The following is a 25540-nucleotide window of genomic DNA, read 5'->3' as shown; positions in this document are numbered from 1 at the left end:
CGGGTTTCGGTGGGCCACGAACTCCCCGATGTCGCACGCACGTTTTCCGGAGTCTCAAAGTTCCCTGGCCTAACAACCGTAGGGCCCTGCCTTCGCTCTGGGGTCGCTCAGGAGAACACGCACAACATGAGGCTTAGACGATAGTGACAACCACAAACGCTAGCCTTGAAATCTCAGCAACAAGGGGATTTAAAAGAAAAAAAAAAGGACCATGCAGATGATCGAGAGTGTTACATTAAGTTGTTGACCATGAAACACACACACACACTTCATAAAGGAATACGAACAAAGCAGGTACCGCCTGCCTGGTTATGAAAGTACAAAGGATCTCACTGAGCAAAGCAGAAGGTCAAGGACAGAGTGAAGTTTACACGAAACCACAAGCTAACGGAGCAGGGCGCCTGTGGCACTGGGGTAAAGACTGCCAGTTACAGGACGGGCTTGAAACAGGCACACCAAATCCCATGAGGACACAATGAGACCACGTACTTCGGGACCATAAACACTAGAAAGGTAGGGAGTAGAATTATAAAGAAACTGTTTACTTCCGCACCGTGCGAGCACGCCAGTGCGGCTGTTTAATTAGGGAAGGACGAAAGTCCACGGCCAGAACGGCAAACCTTCTGGAGGGTATTTCTGGGTATTCAGGTAGGTCTTCCAGACCGTGACGCCTGGTTTTAATTAGGTCTAGAAGGAAGAAAACCCGTGCCCTTTCTTCTCCTCGGTGGAGATCTGCTGGCACAGAAGTAGGAGTACCACTCACAATTACGGTCAGACTGTGGCTCCCACGTACGGAGAGGGAGGGAGGCAGGCAAACAGAAGGAAAAGGCCCAAATGTCCCTGAGACGCCTGGGTGAGAGGTGGCCGAGGGCAGGCGATGACATCACGGGAGGTGTGGGGCGTGTGCATCAAGGTGGAGAAAACTTCATTCCCCAGAATTCTTGGGAAAGGTGGGCTCCTCTTGGAATGAGGGATCTCCCCGATTCAGGACAACACTTGAGTACGCCGCCGGTCACAGCGCTACCTTCTCATGTTCCGGGCGCTGGGCTCCCAACGGAAGGGCCTTTTTTTCTGAGCAGTGGGTTTCAGAAACTACTGAGCTGGGGCCACAGCTCGGGTGGGGCTGGCAGGCAGGGACCGGTCGTCTGGCAAGGACAATGTTGTCAAGGTGGCCGAGCCCAGGGAGGGCAGGGGGAGTGGGCAGAGAGAAGGAGAAAGCAGCGGTGGTTGGCCAACAAGGGCCTTCTGAGAACAAAAGGTCTAAGGATGTACAACATGAAGCCCCTTCTCCACCTGACACAGCTTTCAGCACAACCCCTGTCGCTCATGGACGTGTCTGGGGGGAGTGGACTCCTGGGGGGGGGGCGGTTAACCAGGTGCAGAGTTCATCGGCACCGGCAAGGGGTGGATGTGGAAATCACATACTCGAACACACAAATCAGAGTTAAAGGAGTGGGTGTGGGTGGCACCCAGGTTTCCTGTGAGAAAGGTGGAGTGTGGGTAGAGTTCACTTTGAACTTGAACAACAAATAAAGGAGAGCACACCGTGCTCGTGACCTCCGTAAGGAAAGGGGAAGAGTCCCTCCTGTGAAGGGGCAGATTGCCAGACAGAGGAGGGATGGGAGGATGTGGGAACCCGTCTTCAAGTGAAGGGGCTGACCCTGGGGGGCACGCCGGGGTACAGAACAGACCCAGTCATGGGTTCTGGGTGGGAGCAGTTATATTTCCAAGGACAGGATTTAAATCTATTATGTCCATGGGGCGCCTGGGTGGCGCAGTCGGTTAAGCGTCCGACTTCAGCCAGGTCACGATCTCGCGGTCCGTGAGTTCGAGCCCCGCGTCAGGCTCTGGGCTGATGGCTCAGAGCCTGGAGCCTGTTTCCGATTCTGTGTCTCCCTCTCTCTCTGCCCCTCCCCCGTTCATGCTCGGTCTCTCTCTGTCCCAAAAATAAACGTTGAAAAAAAAATTTTTTTTAATTAAAAAAAATAATAAATTATGTCCAAATTCACGTAGTAATAATAAAAAACGGGCCAAGGGTTTCGCATGGGGCAGGCAGGGTGGTCAGGAGCCCACACCAGCACTTACCGGCTGTGATCACAGGCAAGTCATTCGACGTCCCCCTGACCCTACTCACCTTTTTTATTTTTATTTTTTTTTAAGTTTATTTATTTTGAGAGAGAGGGAGAAAGCGCACACAAGCAGAGTGGGGGGGGTGGTGAACGGCAGAGGGAGGGAGAGAGAGAATCCCAAGCAGGCTCCGCACCGTCAGCGCAGAGTCTGACTCGGGCCTTGAACCCACGAACCATGAGATCTTGACCTAAGGCAAAATCAAGAGCTGGACACTCAACCAACTGAGCCACCCAGGCGTCCCTTTCCTCAAGATGTTTTCAAGTGCGGCAGGAGTACCCACGCCGACCTCGCCAGCCGAGGGAGGGGCAACTCTGTAAACCAGAGATCATTGCACCAGACACTGAAACAGGTGGACTTTACGGGGTGTAAATGGTGCTCCACTCAAGCAGCCGTGGAAATCAGCACGCCAGCCGTCTGGCACTGTGCCCGCACGCAGTAAACACTCGGTAAACACTAGTGATTAGTAATCGTGTAATAAAGGGATTAAAGAACAGAACACTGCAGACGTGTAAAGTCAAATTTTTAAACCAGTCAAGAATTAAGGGGCTGGGTGAACCCCCTCCTGTCACAGATAAGGCAAGTTAGGGGCCGGCGGGCCGAGTGGCTCATTCAAGGTCTGCCTCTCGAGACCAGCCCTGGGGCCTGCTGGACGCCCACGGGCGGGCTTCCCATCGCCACCCGGCCAGCGCCTGGCACACTGGGACGTGCGGAAAATGGACGGCGTGCATCTCTCAGGGAAGAAACGATAGGCAGGAGAGCACAGAAAAGTCACGGGGAGACTACCAGGGAGCTCCCGGGATGGGGGCAAACTGTGGGGAGCCCCCCCCCCCCAGCGAGGCCCCCCGCACAGGGATCCAGGCCGTGAGGGCCTAGGCGCCGGCCAGTCAGGCCCGGCGGCACATCACCGAGGCCGGGGCCCAAGTGCACAGTCCTGTCTGCTGCCGCCTGATCTGGGACGGCCCGGTGGCGGGAGCTGGGCCCACAGGGAACACGGCAGGGCTCCCGGGAGCAGTCTGTCCGAGGAGCCCCTGGGGCGGGGGGGTGGGGGGTACAGCTGCGGAGCGGCCTGGCCTCTGCGGTTCGGCTGGCCCCTGGCCTGCCACGCAGCTCCTCTGGACGCCGAGGGCCTTCCCTCACAGCCCTGGAAACGGCTGGGCCGGGCCGACTCCCCCGCAGACCAACGACGGGCTCCCGCTCTCCAGCAACGCTGCCATCTTCCCGGGAAACTTCACGGCACACGCGGAAGGGTCTGAAGCTGAGACACGAGGGCTGGGTTACGGCAGCGCGAAGCAGTGGGTGCCAGGACGGGTGCCCGCGGCGTCTTTCTGACGCTGCCGGGGGAACCTTCCGCACGTCCGCTGGGCCGCGGGGGGGCGGTGGCGGCACCGCGGGCCTCCGTCCTCCCGGGAAGGTAACAATCTGGACTCGATGGCCAGTCCGCCCCCGAACGCCGTGGGATCCGCTGGGGGGCGCGGCGGGGAGGGCCAGAGGACCACGAAGGGCCGAAACGGCCCTGGCGGTCCAGGCCGGCGCCCTGCAGCTCCCCCGCGAACAGCCCGCAGAAGCGCGCCCTCCTCTCCAGCCGGCCCCGCAGCAGGGGCCGCGGGGGCGCGCCGGCCGGCCGGCCGGCGCGGGCTCACTGCGCGCAGTGCACGCTCTGGTGCCGCAGCAGGTGCGAGCTCCTGCTGAAGGTCCGGGAGCACCGCTGGCACTCGTACGGCCTCTCGCCCGTGTGCGTCCGCTGGTGGAGCGCCAGCTGCGACAGCTGGCCGAACGGCTTCCCGCAGCGGTCGCACTCGTACGGCTTCTCGCCGCTGTGCACCTTCCGGTGGAGCAGCAGCTCCGAGCCGTCCCAGAAGGTGCGCGCGCACTCGGCGCACTGGTGCGGCTTGTCGCCGCGGTGGATGCGCCGGTGCACCGTGAGGTGCGAGGTCCGCCGGAAGGCCTTCCCGCACTCGGGGCACTCGAACGGCTTCTCGCCCGTGTGGATGCGCTCGTGGCGCAGCAGCTCCGAGTTGCCGCGGAAGGCCTTCCCGCACTCGCCGCACACGTACGGCTTCTCGCCCGTGTGGATCCTCACGTGCCGGATGATCTCCGAGTTCTGGCCGAAGGTCTTCCCGCACTCGCTGCACTCGTACGGCTTGTCGCCCGTGTGGATGCGCTGGTGCCGGATGAGCTCGGAGCTCTGGCCGAAGCCCTTGCCGCACTCGCCGCACAGGTAGGGCTTCTCGCCGGTGTGGATCTTCTGGTGGCGGATGAGGCCCGAGCTGTGCTTGAAGGCCTTGCCGCACTCGCCGCACTCGTGGTAGCGCTCCTCCGTGTGGATGCGCTGGTGCTGGATGAGCTGCGAGCTCACGCGGAACGCCTTGCCGCACTCGTTGCACGCGTACGGCTTCTCGCCCGTGTGGATGCGCTGGTGCAGCAGCAGGGCCGAGTTCTGGCTGAACGCCTTGCCGCACTCGCCGCAGCGGTAGGGCCGCTCCCCGGTGTGGATGCGGTGGTGGTGCACCAGGTGCGAGCTCTGGATGAACGCCTTGCCGCACTCGGAGCACGCGAACGGCTTCTCGCCCGCGTGGATGCGCAGGTGCCGCCGGAGGCTGGAGTTGGTCCCGAACGGCTTCCCGCACTCGCCGCACTGGAAGGGCTTCTCGCCGCTGTGCACGCGCAGGTGCTGCGTCAGGTGCGAGTTCTGGTTGAAGGCCTTCCCGCACTCCCTGCACGTGTGGGGCTTCTCCCGCACGGGGCTCCTCTGCGGCGCGGGGGCCCCCGGTGACGGAGGCGGGGCCGCCGGGCCGGGGCCGCGGCCGCGGCCGCCCTCGCTCGCCGGGTCCTCCTGCAGCCTCTCGCTGGACGGGGACCTCTTGACGGTCATCAGCCCCGACGCGACGCCACCGCCCCGAGAAGACCCAGGCGCCACGCTCGCGTCCACGGACTCCGCTCCGAACTGCCGGCCCTCGTCGGCCGCCCCGGGGGGCTCGGGCTCTTCGCCAACTTCCTCCTTGGGAATGATCTCCGTGTGCTCAGTCCCCATGTCACGATCTGAAATGACAGAGGGCAGGCACGTGAAGTGGCCGAAGCTGGTGCGGCCGGGAGCTCCAGCCCGAGGGTCTGGTGAGAGGACAGGGCGCCCCGACCCCGAAGACAGGGACTTGGGAGGCGGGTGGCCGCACTAAACCCACGGCAGACACTGGCCGAACCGTCAGAGGAAGAGAGGGGAGGGCAGAAATCGGGTGTGGCCGGTAAAGGGATGCTTCGGGACAGCCGCCTGCAGAGGCTGCGGAGGTTGGGAAGGAAGGTACACAGGGAAGGCGGCCGCGTTTCTAGATGGGTCTACGGAAAAGGCTGGGGCAAGGGGCGGAAAGGACCAAGTGACGCAAGTTAAGTGTGGGGTTGAGAGAGGAACCCTTCTTAGTGCAGCACGGCGGCGCTCACCAGGTCTACGCTACGGGGCACTGGAAACCGGGGCTGACCATCCAAAAGGGGACAGTGGCCGGGCCAGCCCCAGAACCAAAGGAAGTCCTCCTGGCCTCCTTACATCGGGTGGAGTCGTGTCCAGCTTAATCCTCTCCAGACGGTCAGCGCGTTGCGTCCAGGCCTACCGTTCTCTTCCCTACTGATGCGAGATGCTGCCATGCCACAGCCCAGAGGTCGATGTTGGGGTCAACGTCTAGATGCCGTATAGTTCCAGGACCTGTCTACTCCTTCCCTGGTACCACAGCCTCAACCTACTGTAGCTTTACTGGACTCTTCACTATGTTGGACAAAGTTCTGTCTCAGTCTTCTTTTCCAGATGCTTCCTGTCCATGCTCCTACTTCTCCAGATCAATTTTAGTACAATTCTGTAAAATTCCCAAACGTATCCTGATGTTTTTGTTTTTATATCCATCACATCTCTGTTGTACGTCTTCCCTCTTCGTGAGTTTTCTTACATTTCCTAACTGGTTGTTGTCTTTATATATAGCAATGTTCTTTGTTTTTACAGATTGGTTTATAAATGGCCTCTTTATAGGAGTTTCCTAATGCTTTTTTTAGATCTCAAGGCCTATACTTTTTAAACTGCTAAAAGCCTGTGGCAAAAGTTTTAGTTATTACCCGATATCTATTCTTGCCCACCTCATCAGCAACATTTAGCATAGCACGGAATCTAACTAAAGAAATACATTCTTCAGCTTTCTTTGCGGCTGGGTGTGGGCACGTGACCAAATTCTGGCAGGTGTGACAGTAAAATGCAGACAAAAGTACACGGGGCTCTGGGAAGTCTCCTTAGGGGTGAGGGATGCATTTCTTCGCGTTTCCACACTGTGCGTGGGGCAGAGCGCCCTCTGGGACGCGAGCACACCAGCTTACCCTACGGCCAGCCCGGAGCCAGAAGGATCTGGGTCCCTGACGACTCTTCGGAGCTGACATGCCAGCCGTGGAAGGCCTGCCTCTGGACTTATTTATCTAAGAGGGAAACGAGCGTTCCCCTCCCTTAAGCCATTACGGCTTTTTGTTTTGGTTTTACGAAGCCAAACCTATCTCTGCCTAGTACAAAGGCCCTGGGGATTTAGCTGTCCCTGTCACAGGACTGAGCTCCAAACGCTAGGAGAACGGGCTAGCCTCCTTCCAGGTGTTCACCAAGCTGATGCTGCACTGGTCCTTGGTCCAGGGCACCGAGCTATGCCCCACAGCCAACCTGAGGAGCGCAGGCCTCCGTCAGTAAACGTGTTCACTGCGGAGGGTGATTCTCCAGGGGGAACGCGCAGCTATGGGACTGTCGCCTAAAGACAAGGCAGGGTCGTGGAACGGTTTCTAAGCCGAGCAGTGACACGGCCCGTGGTCAGATGAGCATCTCAGGCAGAGGCACGCCAACGGCCAATGAGTGGACCGACTAGAAGGCAGCGGGCCTGGGCACGGGGAGAGCAGGGAGAAGGTGGAGGCCGTCACCAAGGCGAGGGGCACGCGACCTCACCAGGGCAGCAACAGTAGAGGCAGTGAAGCGGAGGCCAGCTGGACAAGTGGTTTGGAGGTCCGATCCCGTAAGAGGTGACTGGAGTGGATACAGGTGGAGGGAAGAGGGAGGAGTCCAAGGTGACGCCCGGGTCTCCCTTTATGTCAGAAACGGTGCCCCCGAGGCTGGGGAGACTGGAGGAGCAGCTCGTTTAGGAGGGAGGGGGACGGAGGAACTCTGTTTTGCACAAGAGAAGTTTCAAGACTCCCATACAGAGTATCATCCAAGAATCCATTAAGAGGTCCTGGTCTAAAGCCTGGTCAGCCCAGAGCCCCGGAGCTGACGGTGCCCGGCGCAGGGGGCGTGAGGAGGGTGCGAGCAGCCGCAGACACGCAGAAACCTGGCGAGCCCGGGCTGACTCTGAAGACCACCCCGGTCATCTCATCTTTCCCTCCAGAGCTTCCCCCCCTTCTCCGCCCTACAAGGCTAAGCTGTGCGGCAAACGTCAGGGGGCCCCCCGCTTCCAGCTGTGCTCCGCCGATGGGGAGCCCCCACGGGAGACCAGAGCGGGGAGGAGTAAGGTCAGGGTGTCCGTTCCCTTGGTCCCTCCCCACGAGGCCACCTGGGGCCGGCGTCCCTCAACCAGACGGCAGCGCTTCTCGGCCACCCAGTCGTCTCACGGCCCAGGTTCAATGCCCTCTCCCGCCTCCGGTCTCCTGAGGCCTGGGCAGCGACCCCTCCGGGGCTGCCATCCCCAGGCTCCTCGATACCCTGCCCACACCTCCACCGTGTCATTAACCTCTTTGCAAGTAACCTTCCTCACTTATCCCAATCTGAGTGAGTGGCTTCCTGCTGGACCCTAACAATAAAGGGGTGAGTAGAGGAAAGAGGGGCCCACCGACAAGAGAAAGGTTAGTGAAGGAGGAAAGAACTGGAACCATGTTCTAGAAGTCAGCACAGCATTGGCAGAGAGAATTAGAAAGGGCCACCTGGAAAGTGTCTCCTGGGACAATTAGGTGGTCGCAGGTGACCTGTGACAACAGACTGTGGCAGGAGAAGCCGCCAGGTGGTGAGCTGATCAATGAATCTGCTGCTTCTTTCAAAAAAAAAAAAAAAAAAGTCTTAGGGGCGCCTGGGTGGCTCAGTCAGTTAAGCACCCGACTTCGCTCAGGTCATGATCTCATGGTTCGTGGGTTCGAGCCCCACGCCGAGATCTGCGCTGACAGCTCAGAGCCTGGAGTCTGCTTCGGATTCTGTCTCCCTCTCTCCCCACCCCTTCCCAGCTCATACTCTGTCTCTCTCTCAAAAATAAACAAACGTTAAAGGAAAAAAAAAGTCCGGATGAAAGGAGAGGAACACGATGGGCACTAGTGTGAAAAGGCAAGGGTGTTCGCCGACGGGAGAGCCCTGAACGTGTTTACGTTAGAAGTGACGGTGCCAGTGGAGTCAGGTTAAGAAGGCGGCGAGACGACGTCACAGAAGAAATGAAGACGCCGACAAGGAGGAGAGACCAGGGACGTGTGGTGAGGGAAGGGGACCCGGTGACTTGGGCCAACCCACAGGCACCACAGGATGGTGGCCGCCAGCCCCGCCCCGCCTGGGCCTCTCCCATCCCCTCCCCTCCCCCTCTCCGCCAACATCTCCCTACACCCTACACCCGGAAGGAAGCTGATCTCCTATAGGAAGCCCCGAGTCTGGGAAGCGCTTGGTGTTGCCCCTCGAAATGACCTGCCATCTTCCCCCCTCACCCACTGCCAGCACCTCCTCCGGCTTTCCCATGGGGAAGAGCGGCCACCCAAAAGCTGGATTTCTCCTTTCTGTTGAACTCTTTGGGAATTACAGCCAAGTATGTATCTATACAACTGTAAGGATCCACTGAGAGAATTTAGCTACTTCTTCATCCACGGCACCGTGTGAACTGGGCAGGACGGTCTTAAAAAACTCTCTCTCCAGGGGCACCTGGGTGGCACAGTCGGTTAAGCGTCCGACTTCAGCTCAGGTCACGATCTCGCGGACCGTGAGTTCGAGCCCCGCATCGGTCTCTGGGCTGATGGCTCAGAGCCTGGAGCCTTCTTCCGATTCTGTGTCTCCCTCTCTCTCTGCCCCTCCCCCGTTCATGCTCTGTCTCTCTCTGTCTCAAAAATAAATAAACGTTAAAAAAAACACAAACAAAAAAAACAACTCTCTCTCCAATACTTGGCCGAGAGCAAGTGCCACAAGCAGGTACTTGAGTCCCTGTCTACCCGCAGCCCCTCTCCGGTCTCCCCTTGTCACCCTCCTCTGTCCTACAGCCACCATCGCCCAGCTCCTCGCAGTGTCAGAATCCACAGAACCCGCACCTGTACCACCCCACGTGGACAATCACTTGTTCAACTGTTCAAATGTACGATGAAATATTTTGGAAGCCGACTTACAAATAGTATGGGGAATACAAAGCTTTTCAAGTTATATAAAGGAGCATTTGAGCAAAGAGGTTGACATTGCCCCCCCCCACACACACACACTCTGCAGATCTGACCTCAGCGAGGGGCTCCAGGACTGAGCCCCCACTGAGTTAACCCAGTCAAAGCAATAGCATCTCCCCTGCCAGTGACTGCTCACAACGGCAGGGACTGGTTCAGGAACGTCCATATGCCTTCATCTGGGTCAACCATATGCGGAGGAAGTTTGCTGGGGGCTCCTGGGAACAGTTCCGACCGTCGCGACACAGCCACAGCGAGACTTCTATACGTGGCCGCCTGGAGCTGCTGCTGTCACTTCCCTACCAGCTCCTGGATGAAGGCAGGGAGAGCTAAGGAAACTGAGGGCCAGTGGAGCGAGGGCCACTAGACTACCTCAATCCTGCAAGCGTCTTACTTCTCGACTTCCGATTATGAGAATTTGTGCACCCGTGTATTTTTAAGCCACTGTGGGTCATTACTACAGACAAAAACATCTTAACGGACACACCTTTCCCCTAGAACTTCTGAAAGGCCAGGTCCTCGAAAGCTTTCGTTATCTATCAACTAACTGCAAGGACCAACTCCTCCCCCCAGTCTTCACTAACACTTTCTGGAAGGAAGATTCTCCCTTGGACCTCTGAATTGCATTTCACTCACCTCTTTCTCCGCACTCTAATTACCATGTGGCTTCCTGCTCACTGTTCCCCCATGACCTATATAATAAAAACTTCCCAACGTGGCCCCCAGGCCCGGCCCCTTCCCATTTCCTGGCCCACGCTCTCCAGTGACCCCTGGAAGCTGTAGTCCTGCCCAGGGCCCTGCAGCTCAAACACTTCCCATTCTTTAAGGCTTCTTTGCACTTGGAAAGTTATTCCCACTTCCTGGAATGCTACTGCCCACCTCGGGCACTTCACAAACATCCACGAGACTCCGCTCCAGCACAGAGAGCCCATTTCCTTCCCTGCCCCTAAGCCTCCTTCATCTTGGAGCAGTGACCTCAGATCATTGTTTCTTTCGCCCCTGAGCAAGGCCGCTGTTCTATGCATCCTGGGACTCCCAGCGCCCAGCACGTTTCGGGGAGCTGGGAAACACCTCTGTTACATGAATTTGTACAGACGTTTCATCTACACAACGAACCTGTGACACCCTTGAGGACTAACCGGAGACTTCATTCATTTTTGTATCCCAAGAGCCTAGAACGGTGCCGACACACAGCCGACGCCCATCACTATTTGTAAATCCACGCCCCTTCTCCCGGTCCGGAGGATTTGGGATTTAAAGCACGGTCTCCCTACTCTCCCCGGTCCCCACCAACCCCCGGACGCCAGGGCCCGGTGGGCCGAGCCGGGGCGCAGGCGGCCGCGGGGCCCTTCGGGGTGACCTGCCGGCCCTCGCGTCCCCGCCGCTCACTCGGGGGGGGGGGAAGGGGGGAAGAGGGAGGGGGTGGGGGCGGCGGCCCCACCCGCGCCCGACTGGAACGCGACCCGCACGGGGACGGTCCTCCCTGAACAGGCGGGGAAATTCGTAGGGGGGGGGGGCCGGGGGAAGCAGAGAGCCCAAGGTCACGCGTCCAGCTGGGGTAGGGACCGGGCCTCGGTGTGGCGCGTCCGCTCGGTCCGCGGGCCGCAGTCCACGGACCGGCCCCCCGCCCCGCCCCACCCCGAGCCGCCCCGCGCCGCCGTGGGGGGGGGGTAGGTGTCTCACCGCGGCCGCTCCCGCCCCGCCGCGCTCCGCTCGCCCCGCTCTCGCCAGGCCCCGAGCTCCCCGCCGCCGCGATCTCGGTCTCACGGGCGACCGCGGCGGCCGCCTCCACTTCCGGCGTGCTCGGCCAATCGGCGCGCGCCTCCCTCGGCGGAGGAACAGGTGGTCGGCCCGCCCGCCCCCCTCCCCGCCCCGGCTGCGCCTGCCCTGCCCTCCACCCGCGCGCGCGCCCCGCCCCGCCTCCCCGCCGCCGCCGGCGCGGCTGCCCGGAGACGCCCGGCGCGCGACGGCGCTCCCGTCTGGCGCGGGGTCACTGACGAGCCGGGTCCTCCGGCCGTCCTAGAGCGGCCCCCGGGACGCACTTCCGCCGCGGGGCCGGCCGCTCTGCGCGCCGCCGTCGTTCCCCCCGCGTGCACCTGCGCCCCGAGCGGGCGGCTGCGCCTCCCGCGTCCCTCGGCCCGCCGCCCTCTTCCCTGAGCGCCGGGGGCCCGGGAGCGGGCAGGCCGTCCGCCCGGAGGTCCGGGGGGCTTGCTCGCGGGAGGGACCCCGGGTGAGAGTGCGGGGCGAGCGGCTCGGGCCGCGGCTCCGCATCCGCCGCCGGCCTTCTCCCGTCCCGATCGAGGGTGCCCGGCTCGCCCCAGCCCTTGTGCTCACTGCCGGTTACTTCCCGTGCCCGCCCTTTGGGTTTCAGGTCTCGGTTCACAGCTGACATCGCCGAGGGGCTCCGTCCTACCCAGGGTAGCCTCACACTGCCGCTCTCCTCCCGAACACCAGTTCGCAGGGCAGGGCTGTGATTGGGTCTGGCGCTCACATCGTGGAGTGGTAGGAGCAGCCGAGTCAGGGTCCCCGGTCCGCCCCAGCCGTGGGGGCCCCGCTTCTTTGTCCGCCCCACCGCCATCCTGCAGAATAAGGAAGGGAGCGTCTGCCCTCAGAAAGGGATATTGTGTGTGTATCCCCGCACACCCCATCACAAAGGAAAACTCTCTTGTGGTCACGTAATTCGGCCCAGCACTGCAGCCGTCCACGCCAATATCCTGAACTCCTCTGCCCTACCCACTTGCACCTGCCCGAGAAGGTTGTCAACCCTGGATCGGCAGAAATGTCCTTGGCTAGGCTGCCAACAGCTAGCGGGAAAAGTGTTTTTTGAGAAGAGCCCCAAGATAAATGTATCGTTTCTCCCTCCCGGAGGCCTTTCAACCGCTGCCCAGAAATGTTCTATTTCTCCCGTAGGCTTGTCTACCATTTTCCAAGAGTTCTACTTCGACCTTCTTCATTTTGCCCAAGCTTTTATCCAACCCATGATCCACCATCACAGTCCTTTCAGGCAATATTCCTCTCAAGGAAAGATGCCCAGACTGCAGACGCATCCTGCCTCAGCATGGAAGGTGGGAGGCATTTGGTTCCACTGATTTGGATCTAGGTTACCTGCATTCATGGGCATCTGCCTTGGGGTGCCTGGGTGGCTCAGTCAGTTCAGCGTCCACCTTCAGCTCAGGTCATGATCTCACGGGTTGTGAGTTCAAGCCCTCTTAGGGCTCTGTGCTGACAGCTCAGAGCCTGGAGCCTGCTTGGGCTTCTCTCTCTCTCTGTCTCTCTCTCTCTCTCTGTCTCTCTCTCTCTCTCTCTCTCTCCCTGCCCCATCCCTACTTGTGCTGTCTTGCTCTGTCTCTCAAAAATGAATAAACGTTCATTTATCAAAAAAATTTAATAAAATCAAATACATTTTGATTTCAAAAATCCAAAACTAAATCAAAAATATTTATCAAGGGGCGCCTGGGTGGCGCAGTCGGTTAAGCGTCCGACTTCAGCTCAGGTCATGATCTCGCGGTCCGTGAGTTCGAGCCCCGCGTCAGGCTCTGGGCTGATGGCTCAGAGCCTGGAGCCTGTTTCCGATTCTGTGTCTCCCTCTCTCTCTGACCCTCCCCCGTTCATGCTCTGTCTCTGTCTCAAAAATAAATAAACGTTAAAAAAAAAAAAAAAAAAAATATTTATCAAAAAATAAAACCTTTTTTTAATTAAAAAAAAAACTGGGCAACTGCCTCTGAGCCCCCTCATCACAAGGCGCTTTCCCATATGAGTAGAAGTTATTTGCCATCCCCAGGGCCCAGGCAGTCCTACATGGATATTTCTGAGGCTCACTCTCTCTGTTTTTAAGTTTGTTTTGAGAAAGAACACAAGCGGGGGGGGGGGGGGCAGAGGGAAAGAGAATCCCGAGCAGGCTCCCAACAATCAGCACACAGCCCAAAGCGGGGCTCGAACCCACCAACCATGAGATCATGACCCGAGCTGAGATCAAGACTTGGACGCTCAACCGACTGAGCCCCTCTGAGGCGGCTTTTTGAGAAAACTGCATGAGAGGGAAAATTCAGTCCCAGGATCTACCCGCGGTACAGGGTCATGTGAGTTCCCGACATGACCAGAGAAGCTTACACCTGCCACAGTGACGCCTAATTCTACCTTCATGGTGTCGTTCTCCCAGCTCAAGACATGGCCCACCAGAAAAATCTTGGATGAACTATCCATTCCTCCGGAAACATCCCTTCTCCGTGATGCCACCTTCCTCCCGAGGCTAACGCAGCCCGTTTGCCAACGTCCACGCTGTTCACTCGCTCTTCATGCTGTGTCCTCCCTGACACCATGCGCCCACCCACAATACTGTCCTCGTCCCCACCACCACTGAAATCTGCTAACTGTGATGACCCCTCAGGGTCGCTCTCAGACAAAAGGGTCCCTTTGTTTCCGAGGTTTGCTTTTGCTGCCGAGCCCTCAGATTCTCTTTCTAGACTCATCCCGGGCTCATTGCCTTCCCCTCTTGCTGAAACCCACTGAATTCTGCAGCGTGAGTCCTTCGCGTGATCCCTGACCGCACTACTACACTGAAGCCACATAAGAAATCACAATGTGTCGGGGCGCCTGGATGGCTCGGGCGGTTAAGCGTCTAACTCTTGATTTCTGTTCAGGTCATGATTCCCCGGTTTGTGGGTTTGAGCCTCGCGTCGGGCTCTTCACTGACAGCAAGGAGCCTGCTTGGGATTCTCTTTCTCTCTCTGCCCTTCCCCCTCCCCTCAAAATAAATAAATAAAAACTTAAAAAAAAAAAAAAGAAATCCCAATGTGTCGATCATATCCAAGTGGGCAAAATGCTTGGCTGTGAGGCTTGGTTTATTTTATTTTCATTTTTTTAATGTTTATTTATCTTTGAGAGAGAGAAACAGTGCAAAGCAGGGGAGCGGCAGAAAGAGGGGGAGGCACAGAATCGGAAGCAGGCTCCAGGCTTCGAGCTGTCAGCACAGAGCCTGACGCGGGGCTCAAACTCACAAGCCATGAGATCATGACCTGAGCTGAAGTCAGACGCTTAACCAAATGAGCCACCAGGCACCCCTTTTGAGGGTTGGTTTAAAAGAACCAAGAGGCGGTGCGCCTGGGTGGCTCAGTCGGTTAAGCGTCCGATTTCGGCTCAGGTCATGATCTCGCGGTTCGTGGGTTCCAGCCCCGTGTCCGGCTTTGTGCTGACAGCCCAGAACCAGAAGCCTGCTTTGGATTCTGTGTCTCCCTCTCTCTCTCTGCCCCTCCCCTGCTCATGCTCTGTCTCTGTCTCCTTCAAAAATAACTAAACATTTAAAAAAAATTTTTTAGATAAATAAATGAATAAACTTTATTTAAAAAAAAAAAAACAACAACAACCAGGAGGGGGCCCAAAGGACTTGGTGACTTGTCCAGGTGTGATCAGATCAGAAGCAGGGAGACCAGGGTCAGCACCCACACCTTCAGACTCCTCTCCAGGTCCCTCTCACTCCAACCCGACTGCCCTCCTGAAGTCCCACTCAGGACACAATCAGCCTCCACCCCTTTAAGGGGCCCCGAAGCATGACCCGGGCCGGCTGCGCACCAGTCTTTTGACCATTAGCTCCAGAGAGGACACATCCAATCTGTCACTTACAAAATCCACATTTACCTTAACTGTGCAAAGCGTCTCCCATCCACCAAGATAAAACGCCAAAGGTGCAGGCGGGGCTCTTGACCCGGCTCCCCTCCTGTAACACCTGATTCAGAACAATCCATGCGCAAAGCCCTCTCTGCTCCTTCCCTTCCCTTCTTCTCGCTCTGACACTCACCCGCCGAACTTCCTGACCCTTGGCGGCTGGGCTCCCCTGACCTGTCGCGGCTTCTGGCTTCTTGTGTTCTCTCCTAAGACCGTTTGCCACCTCCCCACGCAGTGACGGGAGCCTGACCTGCCCTCTGTGACTGTGCCTGTAACACAGCCCTGACCGCAGACGGTCTGCGCGTGCTGAGACACGCTCGTGGGAAAGTCCTCCCTGGTTAACTTGAATTTCAACAACGGCCTTCAAGGAATAGTGCTTCAGAGTGTCACCTGGGTGGCTTAGTCGCTTGAGTGACTGACTTCGGCTCGGGTGATGACCTCGCGGTCTGTGAGTTCGAGCCCCATGTCAGGCTCTGTGCCTGCTTCAGATTCTGTGTCTCCCTCTCTCTGCCTCTCCCCCACTCGCACTCTGTCTCTCTTGCTCTCACAAATAAAAAAAAATTAAAAAAAAATTTTTTTTTAATTTTTTTTCCAACATTTTTATTTATTTTTGGGACACAGAGAGACAGAGCATGAACGGGGGAGGGGCAGAGAGAGAGGGAGACACAGAATCGGAAACAGGCTCCAGGCTCCGAGCCATCAGCCCAGAGCCCGACGCGGGGCTCGAACTCACGGACCGCGAGATCGTGACCTGGCTGAAGTCGGACGCTTAACCGACTGCGCCACCCAGGCGCCCCAAAAAATTTTTTTTAATAAAGAACTCCTCAGAGCCTGTCCATCCCATCAGATCAATAGTCATCACGCGGCTGAGAACTTTTTCATAGGCTTGGATGAGGAACGTTGGCTGGCACCAGAATCCACAATTTCTATGTAACATCTGGGGGGGTCAGTGAACCAAAATATAACCACCAAATGGCCGGCTGAGGAGACTGGCTGATCCTGGTGACTGGGGAAACTGGGAAAGCTCAGAAAGGGAAGGATTCTCGCGTGGAATTGGGATGAAGAATGTGAGCAACCAGTGTAAGTGGCTGGAGTTTGCAGACAGTTCAAATACATCTTGGTTTTTGTTCCTCTTTTTTTTTTTTTTTTTTTTTTTTAAGCCCCAACGTGGGGCTTGAACTCACGACCCCGAGATCAAGAGTTGCAGGCTCCACCGACCGGGCCGGCCAGGCGCTCTCCTCCCTTCTTTTTTCTCGTCTCCCTGGACACACGTTTTACACTCCAGTATTTCTTCACCTTCGGACAGGGCCACCCCCAGACGCGCCGTAATCAATTCTGTAGGTTATACATTCTAGACGGTGAAAACCAGACCCTTCCCTACTCACGACCGAGCGTGGGGTTTGACCTGTTGTGCTGGACCCAGGGGATGACACAGGGGATGATCTAATCGGTGTCGTAGGTCAGACGTCTAACCAAGACGTTAGAAGAGTCTGGGGCCATTTCCAGCAGTCGTGCGTAATTGTTGACAGCCCCCAGGGCACCCCCCCCAAAAGCAAAACAGCATCACAGGAAATGGAGAAACGTCTTCAAATTGCACATGTAGGTCACAGCTCCCATCATCCTAACAAATACTGCTTAATATGAGACGTGGGTTGTTAGGGGGAGGGGAGATGGGCACTGAACCTGGAGGTGACCGGACATCACGGAGAGGGATATAAATGATTATCAGGCTTGTCAAAACCAGGGGACTCTCTTAAGTGAAGCCCTAAGTGTTAAATGATGCAACACAGGGGCGCCTGGGGTGGCTCAGTCGGTTGAGCATCCGACTTTCGATTTTGGCTCAGGTCACGGTCTTGAGGTTCATCGGTTCGGACCCCACATAGGGCTCTGGGCTGGCAGTGCAGACCCTGCTGGGGGTTCTCTCTGTCTCTTCCCCTCCTTTTTAAAATGTTCTCTTGACGTTTATTCATTTTTGAAAGACAGAGAGACAGAGCACGAGTGGGGGAGGGGCAGAGAGAGAGGGAGACACAGAATCCGAAGCAGCTCCAGGCTCCGAGCTGTCAGCACAGAGCCCGACGCGGGACTCGAACCCACAACCCGTGAGATCATGACCTGAGCCGAAGTCGGACGCTTAACCGACTGAGCCACCCAGGCGCCCCTGTAGGTAGGCAATCTTGAGGGGTACAGGAGCAGTAGATGCCTGTATGTGTCCCCGTGTCCTCTCCCTGAGCAGGGCTGAAGACACAGTGTCCTCGATGGGTGTCTGGTGGAGCCACGAGCCACGAACCAGCTGTGGCCGGAAAGCAGAGGAGAAGGAAGGAGGACGTTGCGTGTCAGAGTGCTTCTCAACCTGGCACGGCCACCACTTTGTGTCATGGGGTGTCTTAAATCAGCTGTCCACACGTCCGTGAGCCCGTAAGAGTCCACGTACAGACCAATCCCCCTCGTCTAGATGCTTCCTGATTACTTCTGCATCCAGGGACCTGTTGACACATGCACACTGTATGTTATAGCGGTAAGAGTATTGCTTAGAATTTAAAATGTCATAACCGGGGCGCCTGCCACCTCCCGCCATTAAAGGAACCTGGTCTCTCCCGCCAGCCCGGTTGAAATTAGTCACGACAGCAGTGACTAGTGGGGCTTACTCAGGGTCATAATTTCCTGGGATGACAGTGTAACGAGGGGAGGGGAGTTGTAAGGTAGTGATCACTCCATACGTCATTGTGGACTCACCGTCGACGGGCACCTTTTCCGAGCAATGGTTCTCTTTCATATGTCCTCAGACTTCCTGGCGTGATAGGAAGTTTTAAATAATACGGTGTCCTTAGCACTGGCCTTTCCTTCCGGGACAAGGGATACTTTGAGAGTTAAGACCAGAGGCCCAGCAAATGGGAAAGAGAGACGGCTTCCTCCGGGACAGCCAACCATAGCCAGGCCCTTTGCCTTGTCTCTCGTCCAGAGACCGCGGTTCACATAAGCAACGTACGGACCAAGGAGGTGAGGACAAGGGGCAGCAAGCAGCTGCGCATCGCACGATAAACACGCGGGTACATTCGAATCGCTTGACTTTTTGTCATCTCTTTTTCCACAAGATGCAAGAGTCCAGCGGAAGGGATTTTCACTTCCGGTACACGCGTGGCAGTCCTCCCTGAAATACATTCTTTGCCGCTGTAGAACTCGACTTAGGCCAGAGAGCCCCTTCACACTGATTGCTTCCAAGCAGTCTGTCTCTTGTATGAATCCTCCGGGGTCAGTTAAGGTGCGAGCGATGATCGAAGGCCTTCGGACACGACACTCACAGGCCTCTTCTGCAGAATGAATGCTTTGATGTTGGGTAAGACTCAGCTCTGATGGAAGGTTTCACCACCCTCAGTAAATCACAGGGTGTCTCTCAGGAGTAGACTCAGTGATGTAGAAGTCGTGGCCTCCGAGGCAAGGCTTTCCCGCAGTCGTTACGTCCCAATCGGTTCTCTTGGAACGGGAAGCCTTTTCCTACATTTCTTGAATTCTTCAGTTTTCTCCCCCCACGATGAGTTCAATAATATCTAATGAGCACTAGCCTCCCTTTGAATTTTTTTTTCAACGTTTATTTATTTTTGGGACAGAGAGAGACAGAGCATGAACGGGGGAGGGGCAGAGAGAGAGGGAGACACAGAATCGGAAACAGGCTCCAGGCTCCGAGCCATCAGCCCAGAGCCCGACGCGGGGCTCGAACTCCCGGACCGCGAGATCGTGACCTGGCTGAAGTCGGACGCTTAACCGACTGCGCCACCCAGGCGCCCCAAGCCTCCCTTTGAAAACCCTCTACCATTCATTATGTTTCCATGACTGTTCTCCACTATGAATTATCCACAATGGAGTACGGTGTGAATTTTTTTGGTCACACATGGCATTTTTACCTACTTCACTGGTAAAGATTTTTTTTTTAATTTTTGATAAAACTCACTCAGTCAGTGAAGCCTCCAGCTCTTGATTTCAGTTCAGTTTCAAGTCATGATCTCACAGTTCGTGTCGGGCTCTGTCCTGACAGCCCAGAGCCTGGAAACTGCTTCGGATTGTGTGTCTCCCCCTCTCTCTGCCCCTCCCCCACTCACACTCTGTCTCTCTCTCAAAAATACACATTAAAAAAATTTTTCTTTGGGGCGCCTGGGTGGCGCAGTCGGTTAAGCGTCCGACTTCAGCCAGGTCACGATCTCGCGGTCCGTGAGTTCGAGCCCCGCGTCGGGCTCTGGGCTGATGGCTCGGAGCCTGGAGCCTGTTTCCGATTCTGTGTCTCCCTCTCTCTCTGCCCCTCCCCCGTTCATGCTCTGTCTCTCTCTGTCCCAAAAATAAATAAACGTTGAAAAAAAAATTAAAAAAAAAATTTTTTTCTTTAATAAAAAAAAAAAAAAAAAAAGAGTCGCACACTCTACCAAATACAGCAGCCAGACCCCCCCCCCCCTCCCCGGCCACCATCTCTCCAACCCAAAGTCCGTATTGCTGTGATCTCGACAGCACCCCTCATGGGGACCCCTGTTAAACATGTGGTCCCCGAGAACCCCGCATGTCTTAGTCAGCCCAGGCTGCTCTCACAAAACTCCACACGCTGACTGGCTTCACAATTCGTGTTTGCTGCTCACAGTCTGGAGGCTGGGAAGTCCAAGAACAAGGTGCCGGCAGATTCGTTCCTGGTGAGGGTCTCCCCCATCACCTTCCCCAGAGCAGCTCTTTCTGCCCACACGTCCTGTCCCCGTGCTTTAATAAAATCACCTTCTTTCGCCAGTCACCTTCTCTCTGTGTCCCCATGGGGCAGGGACAGAGCTCTGGTCCCCCTCTGTCTCCTCACAGGGGCACTAACCCCATCGTGAGGACTCCAGTCTCACGACTTCATCTAAACCGAATTCCCTCCCAAAGGCCCCACCTCCAAATGCCATCCCCTTGAGGGTTAGGGCTTTAACACGGGAACTGGGGGAGGCACGGGGGTGCGGGGGATAATTCAGTCCATGGTACCAGGGGAGCCAACAGGGAAGACAGCCTGTGCCCTCGACAAGCTCAGAAACTCGTGTCGGGGGAAAGGCACCAGGTTTACGAGAGCAAGGCCGAGGGAGGACGGGAGGACTGGACAAAGGACCAAGCGTGGACAGTCATCATGGACAGAGAGGCCGGTGCAGGCAACACTGGGTGCTTCTGAGGGCCGCTGCTCTCCGGGTCACACACACTTGCCGTTCCCCTTCGGCCATTTCTTCTCCCCTTGAGTCTCTTGTCGTCCCTCCACTCATCCCTCTTTCCCTTCCAACCTTTCCTCCTTCCCAGAGCTCTTGGGGTTCCCTAAAAAACAAAGGGATTCCTGGCCTCCACTAGACAAGTTGTAACCTTAAACTAAGTCAAATCCACCTAGAAGAGCCTAATAAAATCCATCGAACATAGTTTAGAATCTCCGTTCATTTTTTTTTGTTTGTTTATTTTTGATAGACAGAGTGTGAGCAGGGGAGGGGCAGAGAGAGAGGGAGACACAGAATCCGAAGCAGGTTCCAGGCTCCGAGCCATCAGCACAGAGCCTGATGCAGGGCTCGAACCCATGAACCGTGAGATCATGACCTGAGCTGAAGTTGGCTGCCCAACCGACTGAGCCACCCAGGTGCCCCTATTTTGTTTATTTTTTAGAGAGAGAGAGAGAGACAGAGTGTGAGCAGGGGAGGGGCAGAGAGAGAGGGAGACACACAATCCGAAGCAGGCTCCAGGCTCTGAGCTGTCAGCACACAGCCCGACACGGGGCTCCAACTCATGAGCCGTGAGATCATGACCTGAGCCAAAGTGGGGCGCTGAACCAACTGAGCCACCCAGGCGCCCCAGATCTCTGTTTGTTTATTGAGCACACTGGAGTCACAAAGACTGACAGTGATGGGGAGGCAGATGGTGAAAACCAAACTTATCCCCAATAAAGGATCTCACACAGGGCTTGCAAGCCCGGTCAATGTTAGCTATTGATACAATTTCACATGCCCACATACGAAAGATAATTCTTGAGTATCTCGTGAGTGCTTTTTTTGTTGCTATTATGAATGGAAGTGCTTTTCCTATTTATTATCTGGTTCTGGTTTGTCATTGGAAAATATTCATTATTATGTCCACCTTTTTTGGTTGTTGTTGTTCATTTTATTTCCATGCAGTTTTGAGGTAAAACTTAGCGCATATACAAAGGATAATTTTGTCTCCCTGTCGACAGTTATGACATTTTTTTAAGGTAGGTGTAATTAGGGTTTAATTTTTTTTTAATGTTTATTTATTTTGAGAGAGCATGCATGAGCAGGGGAGGGGCAGAGAGAGGGAGAGAGAGAGAATCCCAAGCAGGCTGCTTGCTGTCAGTGCCGAGCCAGACACGGGGCTCGATCCCACAAACCACGAGATCGTGACCTGAGCCGAAATCAAGAGTCGGACGCTTCACCGAGCCACCCGGGCACCCCAACAGCTATGCAGGTTTTTGTTTCCAATATTTTTTGTTGTTCCCCACCCCCCCCCGCTTTATTGAGATAGAGTTGAAATATAACACTTAAGGTGTACCACGTGTTAATTCACACACTTGTATATTATAACATGATCACCACATACCTCCAGCACGTCACGTAATTACCATTTCCTTTTTGTGGTGAGAATATTCAAGATTTACCGCTTGGCCGTTTTCAAGTACCTAACACACCATTATTAGCTATTATCACTACGCTGTACGTTAGCTCCCAGAAACTTAACCTCATGACTGGAAGTTTATACCCTGTAACCCCATTCCCCGCCCCCCCTCCCAGCCCTGGTAACCACCACTCTGTTTCTATATACGTCTTTTTTGTTTTATTTATTTATTTTGAGAGAGACAAAGACAGTGCAAGTGGGGGAGAGCGAGGAAGACAGAGAATCCCAAGCAACCTCCACACTGTCCGGAGCCTGACTCGGGGCTCGAACCCATGAAATCGTGAGATCACAACCTGAGCCGAAACCAAGAGTCAGATGCTTCATCGACTGAGCCAGTCAGGTGCCCCTCTACTCTCTGTTTCTATGAGTTCAGCATGTTCATTTCCGTTTTTTTTTTTTTTATTCAATTTTTTTTTTTTTAAGTAGTCTCCATGCCCCACATCAGGCTTGAACTCATGACCCCGAGATCAAGAGTCATGTGCCCTACTGACTGAGCCAGCCAGGCGCCCTGTGAGTTCAACATTTTTAGATTTCACATATAAATGAGAGCACACAGCCTTTTTCATTCTCCGTGTGACCCACTTCACTCAGCAGTGTCTTCCAGGTGCATCCGCGTGGTCACAAAAGGCAGGATTTCTTTCCTTCTCACGGCTGGATAAGATTGTACGGGGGCGCCTCGGTGGCTCAGTGGGTTGCGCATCCGACTTTGGGCTCAGGTCATGATCTCGCGGTTTGTGAGTTCAAGCCCCGCGTCGGGCTCTGCGCTGACCGCTCGGAGCCTGGAGCCTGCTTTGGAGTCTGCGTCTCCCTCTCTCTCTCTGCCCTTGCCCCGCTCGTGCTCTGTCTCTCTCTCTCTCAAAAATAAATAAACATTAAAAATTAAAAAAAAAATTCTGCTGTATGTATAATACATGTCTTCATCCGTTCGTCCACTGATGGACCGTTGGGTTGTTTCCATATCTTGGCTATTGCGAATCACGCCGCAGTGACCACGGGTGTGCAGGTATCTCTTCAAGATGCTGTGACTCTGGAGTCACAAAGACTTACAGCGATGGGCAGGCAGATGGTGAAAACTCTGGATCTGTTTCCAGTCTTAATGCATTGGCCAGAACTTCAGAAAATTGGATTAAACGGCGATAGGACAGTGAGCCTATAGAGAGGCCAAGAGAAAGCCTAAACAAATACAAACCACCACGGGAATAACAGCGTCAAGTCAAATGGTGCCTTTCAAAGTGGGGGGTGGGGAGAAAATCGCCGAGGAGGAGCTACAAGGCATCGCTGCCCCGCAGAGCCTCACGCCGTGGGACGGGAGCTCTGTCCCCCCCTGCCCCCGGTGCACAGAGAGGCTCCCCCTCTTCAGTCGCCCCTTGGAGGCAGGGTGCAGGCACGCTGGGACACCCAGGACAGAGATGGGTCCCTTGTAGGTTTCTGCCTGGAAGGGGAGCTGGAAGAGCCTTGCGAGGCCTCTTAACCCCCAGAGGAGAGAGTCAGGCTGCGCGGGGTGGGATAATGGCCGCCCAGTGTAAGCCCATCCCGCGGGGTGGTGTTCTGGAGGCCTTAACCTCACTCATTCATTCTTTCACATGCAGCGAAGTTTCAGCCCCGTGGTCTCCTTGGGGCTCCCGGATGGTGCCAGACACACGCCCGGCTCAGGACATTTGCACATCCTCCGGCCTCTTCCTGGCGTGCTCCCCCTCCAGGGGTCTGATGACTAACTCTCTCACCCCCTTGTGTTTCACTCAAAGGTCTGGACGCCTCATCTAAGACTTGCCCATCGCGCCTCCCTCCGCTTACACACGTTATGCCCCCCTCTCCTGCTCTTTTTCTCAACAGGTGTAATTATTCCACACGCGGTGTATCCTGTTTACTGGTCCTAATTATCGTTTTGTCCCTCCGCTGGGATATAAGAGCTTCATAAAGGTAGGAATTATCACCTGCTTTTCTCACTGCTGTGTCCCCAGAAGCGTCCCATCTAGGCACAGACAGACGTGGCCACAGGGCTGCAAGGTGGGCGGCAGGGAAGACACCACACAGGTGTGAGTGACGAGCCGGAGGTACGGGCGCGGCCAAGGCGACCACACTCGGAGGCACACCCATCAAGCAAAGGGCGCAGCCAAGGGCCGAGCTGGGTGCATCAAAGACCAGTGTGGGCTGAGTACATGGCAACTTAGTTTCTGCTGGATGAACACGCTCTCCCCGCTTGCTGGCTGCAGCCAGGACCAGAGAAAAGCAGCCCGGTGTGAAAAAGGCCACTCAAGTGGGGCGCCCGGGTGGCTCAGTGGGTTAAGCATCCGGACTTCGGCTGAGGTCATGATCTCACGGTCCGTGGGTTCAAGCCCTGTATCGAGCTCTGTGCTGACAGCTCGGAGCCTGGAGCCCGCTTCGGATTCTGTGTCTCCCCCTCTCTCTGCCCCTCGCCAGCTCACACTCTGTCTCTCTCTCTAAAATAAATAGACATTAAAAAAGGGACCTGCTACAGCCAGTCCAGACTGCTCTATGGCAGTGACTCCTCCTCGCGCTCCCCTGACACAGGACATAACCCTTCTCCAGGGGTGTCTGTGAGTTTCAAGTTCCTCCATCACCTGTTTCCTGTGCTTTCATGTCTCACATTTTTAGGTGGTCTGGGTGTGTTTTCGCTTTTAAAAATTCATTCAACTTGTTATTATGGAAATTTTCCCACACACACGGAGGTGGACACAATAACACCAGGAACCACCAAGTACTCACGACCTCCATCCAAAGACCATCCCATCGACCGGCAGCTAATCTTGCTTCACTGATGCCCCAACCGCAGGGGGGACGGCTCCCTCCACCGCAATGGCGCGAGTTGGAATCTGCTTCTCTCGGGGGATGGGAGGAGAGTTTAAAACCACTTCACTGAGATATAATTCACATATCATAAATTTCACCAAGGGGGGCCTGGCTGACTCAGCTGGAAGAGCCTGTGACTCTTAATCTCAAGGTCGTGAGTTTGAGCCCCATGTTGGGGGTGGATATTACTAAACATAAATAAATAAAAATGTAAATAAATAAAAACTTTATTTATTTACTTACTTATGGGATTTTCTTTTTTTTTTAATTTTTTTTTCTTTCAACGTTTTTATTTATTTTTGGGACAGAGAGAGACAGAGCATGAACGGGGGAGGGGCAGAGAGAGAGGGAGACACAGAATCGGAAACAGGCTCCAGGCTCCGAGCCATCAGCCCAGAGCCTGACGCGGGGCTTGAACTCGCGGACCGCGAGATCGTGACCTGGCTGAAGTCGGACGCTTAACCGACTGCGCCACCCAGGCGCCCCTACTTATGGGATTTTCTAAATGAAATCCCCAGGTTGTTATTTTTTTTAATTTTTTTTTAACGTTTATTTATTTTTGAGACAGAGACAGAGCATGAAGGGGGGAGGGGCAGAGAGAGAGGGAGACACAGAATCGGAAACAGGCTCCAGGCTCCGAGCCATCAGCCCAGAGCCTGACGCGGGGCTCGAACTCACGGACCGCGAGATCGTGACCTGAGCTGAAGTCGGACGCTTAACCGACTGCGCCACCCAGGCGCCCCTGTTTTGTTTTGTTTTTTAATGTTTATTTAGTTTTTGAGTCGGGGGGGGGTGGGGTGCGGACAGAGGATCCAAAGTGGGCTCTGTGCAGACAGCAGGGAGCCCAATGTGAGGCTTGAACTCAGGAACCAGGAGATCATGA

At 55.6% G+C, this 25540-nt stretch overlaps 1 protein-coding gene across 3 annotated transcripts; it reads right to left on the bottom strand.

The window, feature by feature from the left end:
* Positions 1-3757: 3757 nt before the first annotated feature.
* ZFP3 (ZFP3 zinc finger protein) lies at positions 3758-11331 on the bottom strand. 3 transcript variants are annotated; one of them, XM_047090018.1, is made up of 2 exons: positions 11206-11331; positions 3758-5169 (listed from the first exon to the last, which is right to left on the bottom strand). In XM_047090018.1, exon 2 carries the CDS (start codon positions 5159-5161, stop codon positions 3767-3769), a length of 1395 nt encoding a protein of 464 aa, XP_046945974.1. In that variant the 5' UTR covers positions 5162-5169; positions 11206-11331; the 3' UTR covers positions 3758-3766. The 3 variants fall into 3 exon arrangements, with proteins under 3 accessions (XP_046945974.1, XP_046945973.1, XP_046945972.1); XM_047090017.1 differs by lacking the exon at positions 11206-11331 and adding an exon at positions 5563-8124; XM_047090016.1 differs by lacking the exon at positions 11206-11331 and adding an exon at positions 5666-8124.
* Between the last annotated feature and the right edge of the window lie 14209 nt (positions 11332-25540).

The sequence above is a fragment of the Lynx rufus genome, unplaced genomic scaffold (assembly GCF_022079265.1).
Source record: "Lynx rufus isolate CCGP_SWC_20201006 ecotype Redwood Valley unplaced genomic scaffold, mLynRuf1.p SCAF_28, whole genome shotgun sequence".
NCBI classification, from domain to species: domain Eukaryota; kingdom Metazoa; phylum Chordata; class Mammalia; order Carnivora; family Felidae; genus Lynx; species Lynx rufus.
This window is presented reverse-complemented; position numbering and strand designations above follow the sequence as displayed.

Coding starts and splice junctions, on each gene's coding strand:
- ZFP3 (XM_047090018.1), bottom strand. CDS start 5,161: ATGGGGACTGAGCACACGGAGATCATTCCCAAGGAGGAAGTTGGCGAA.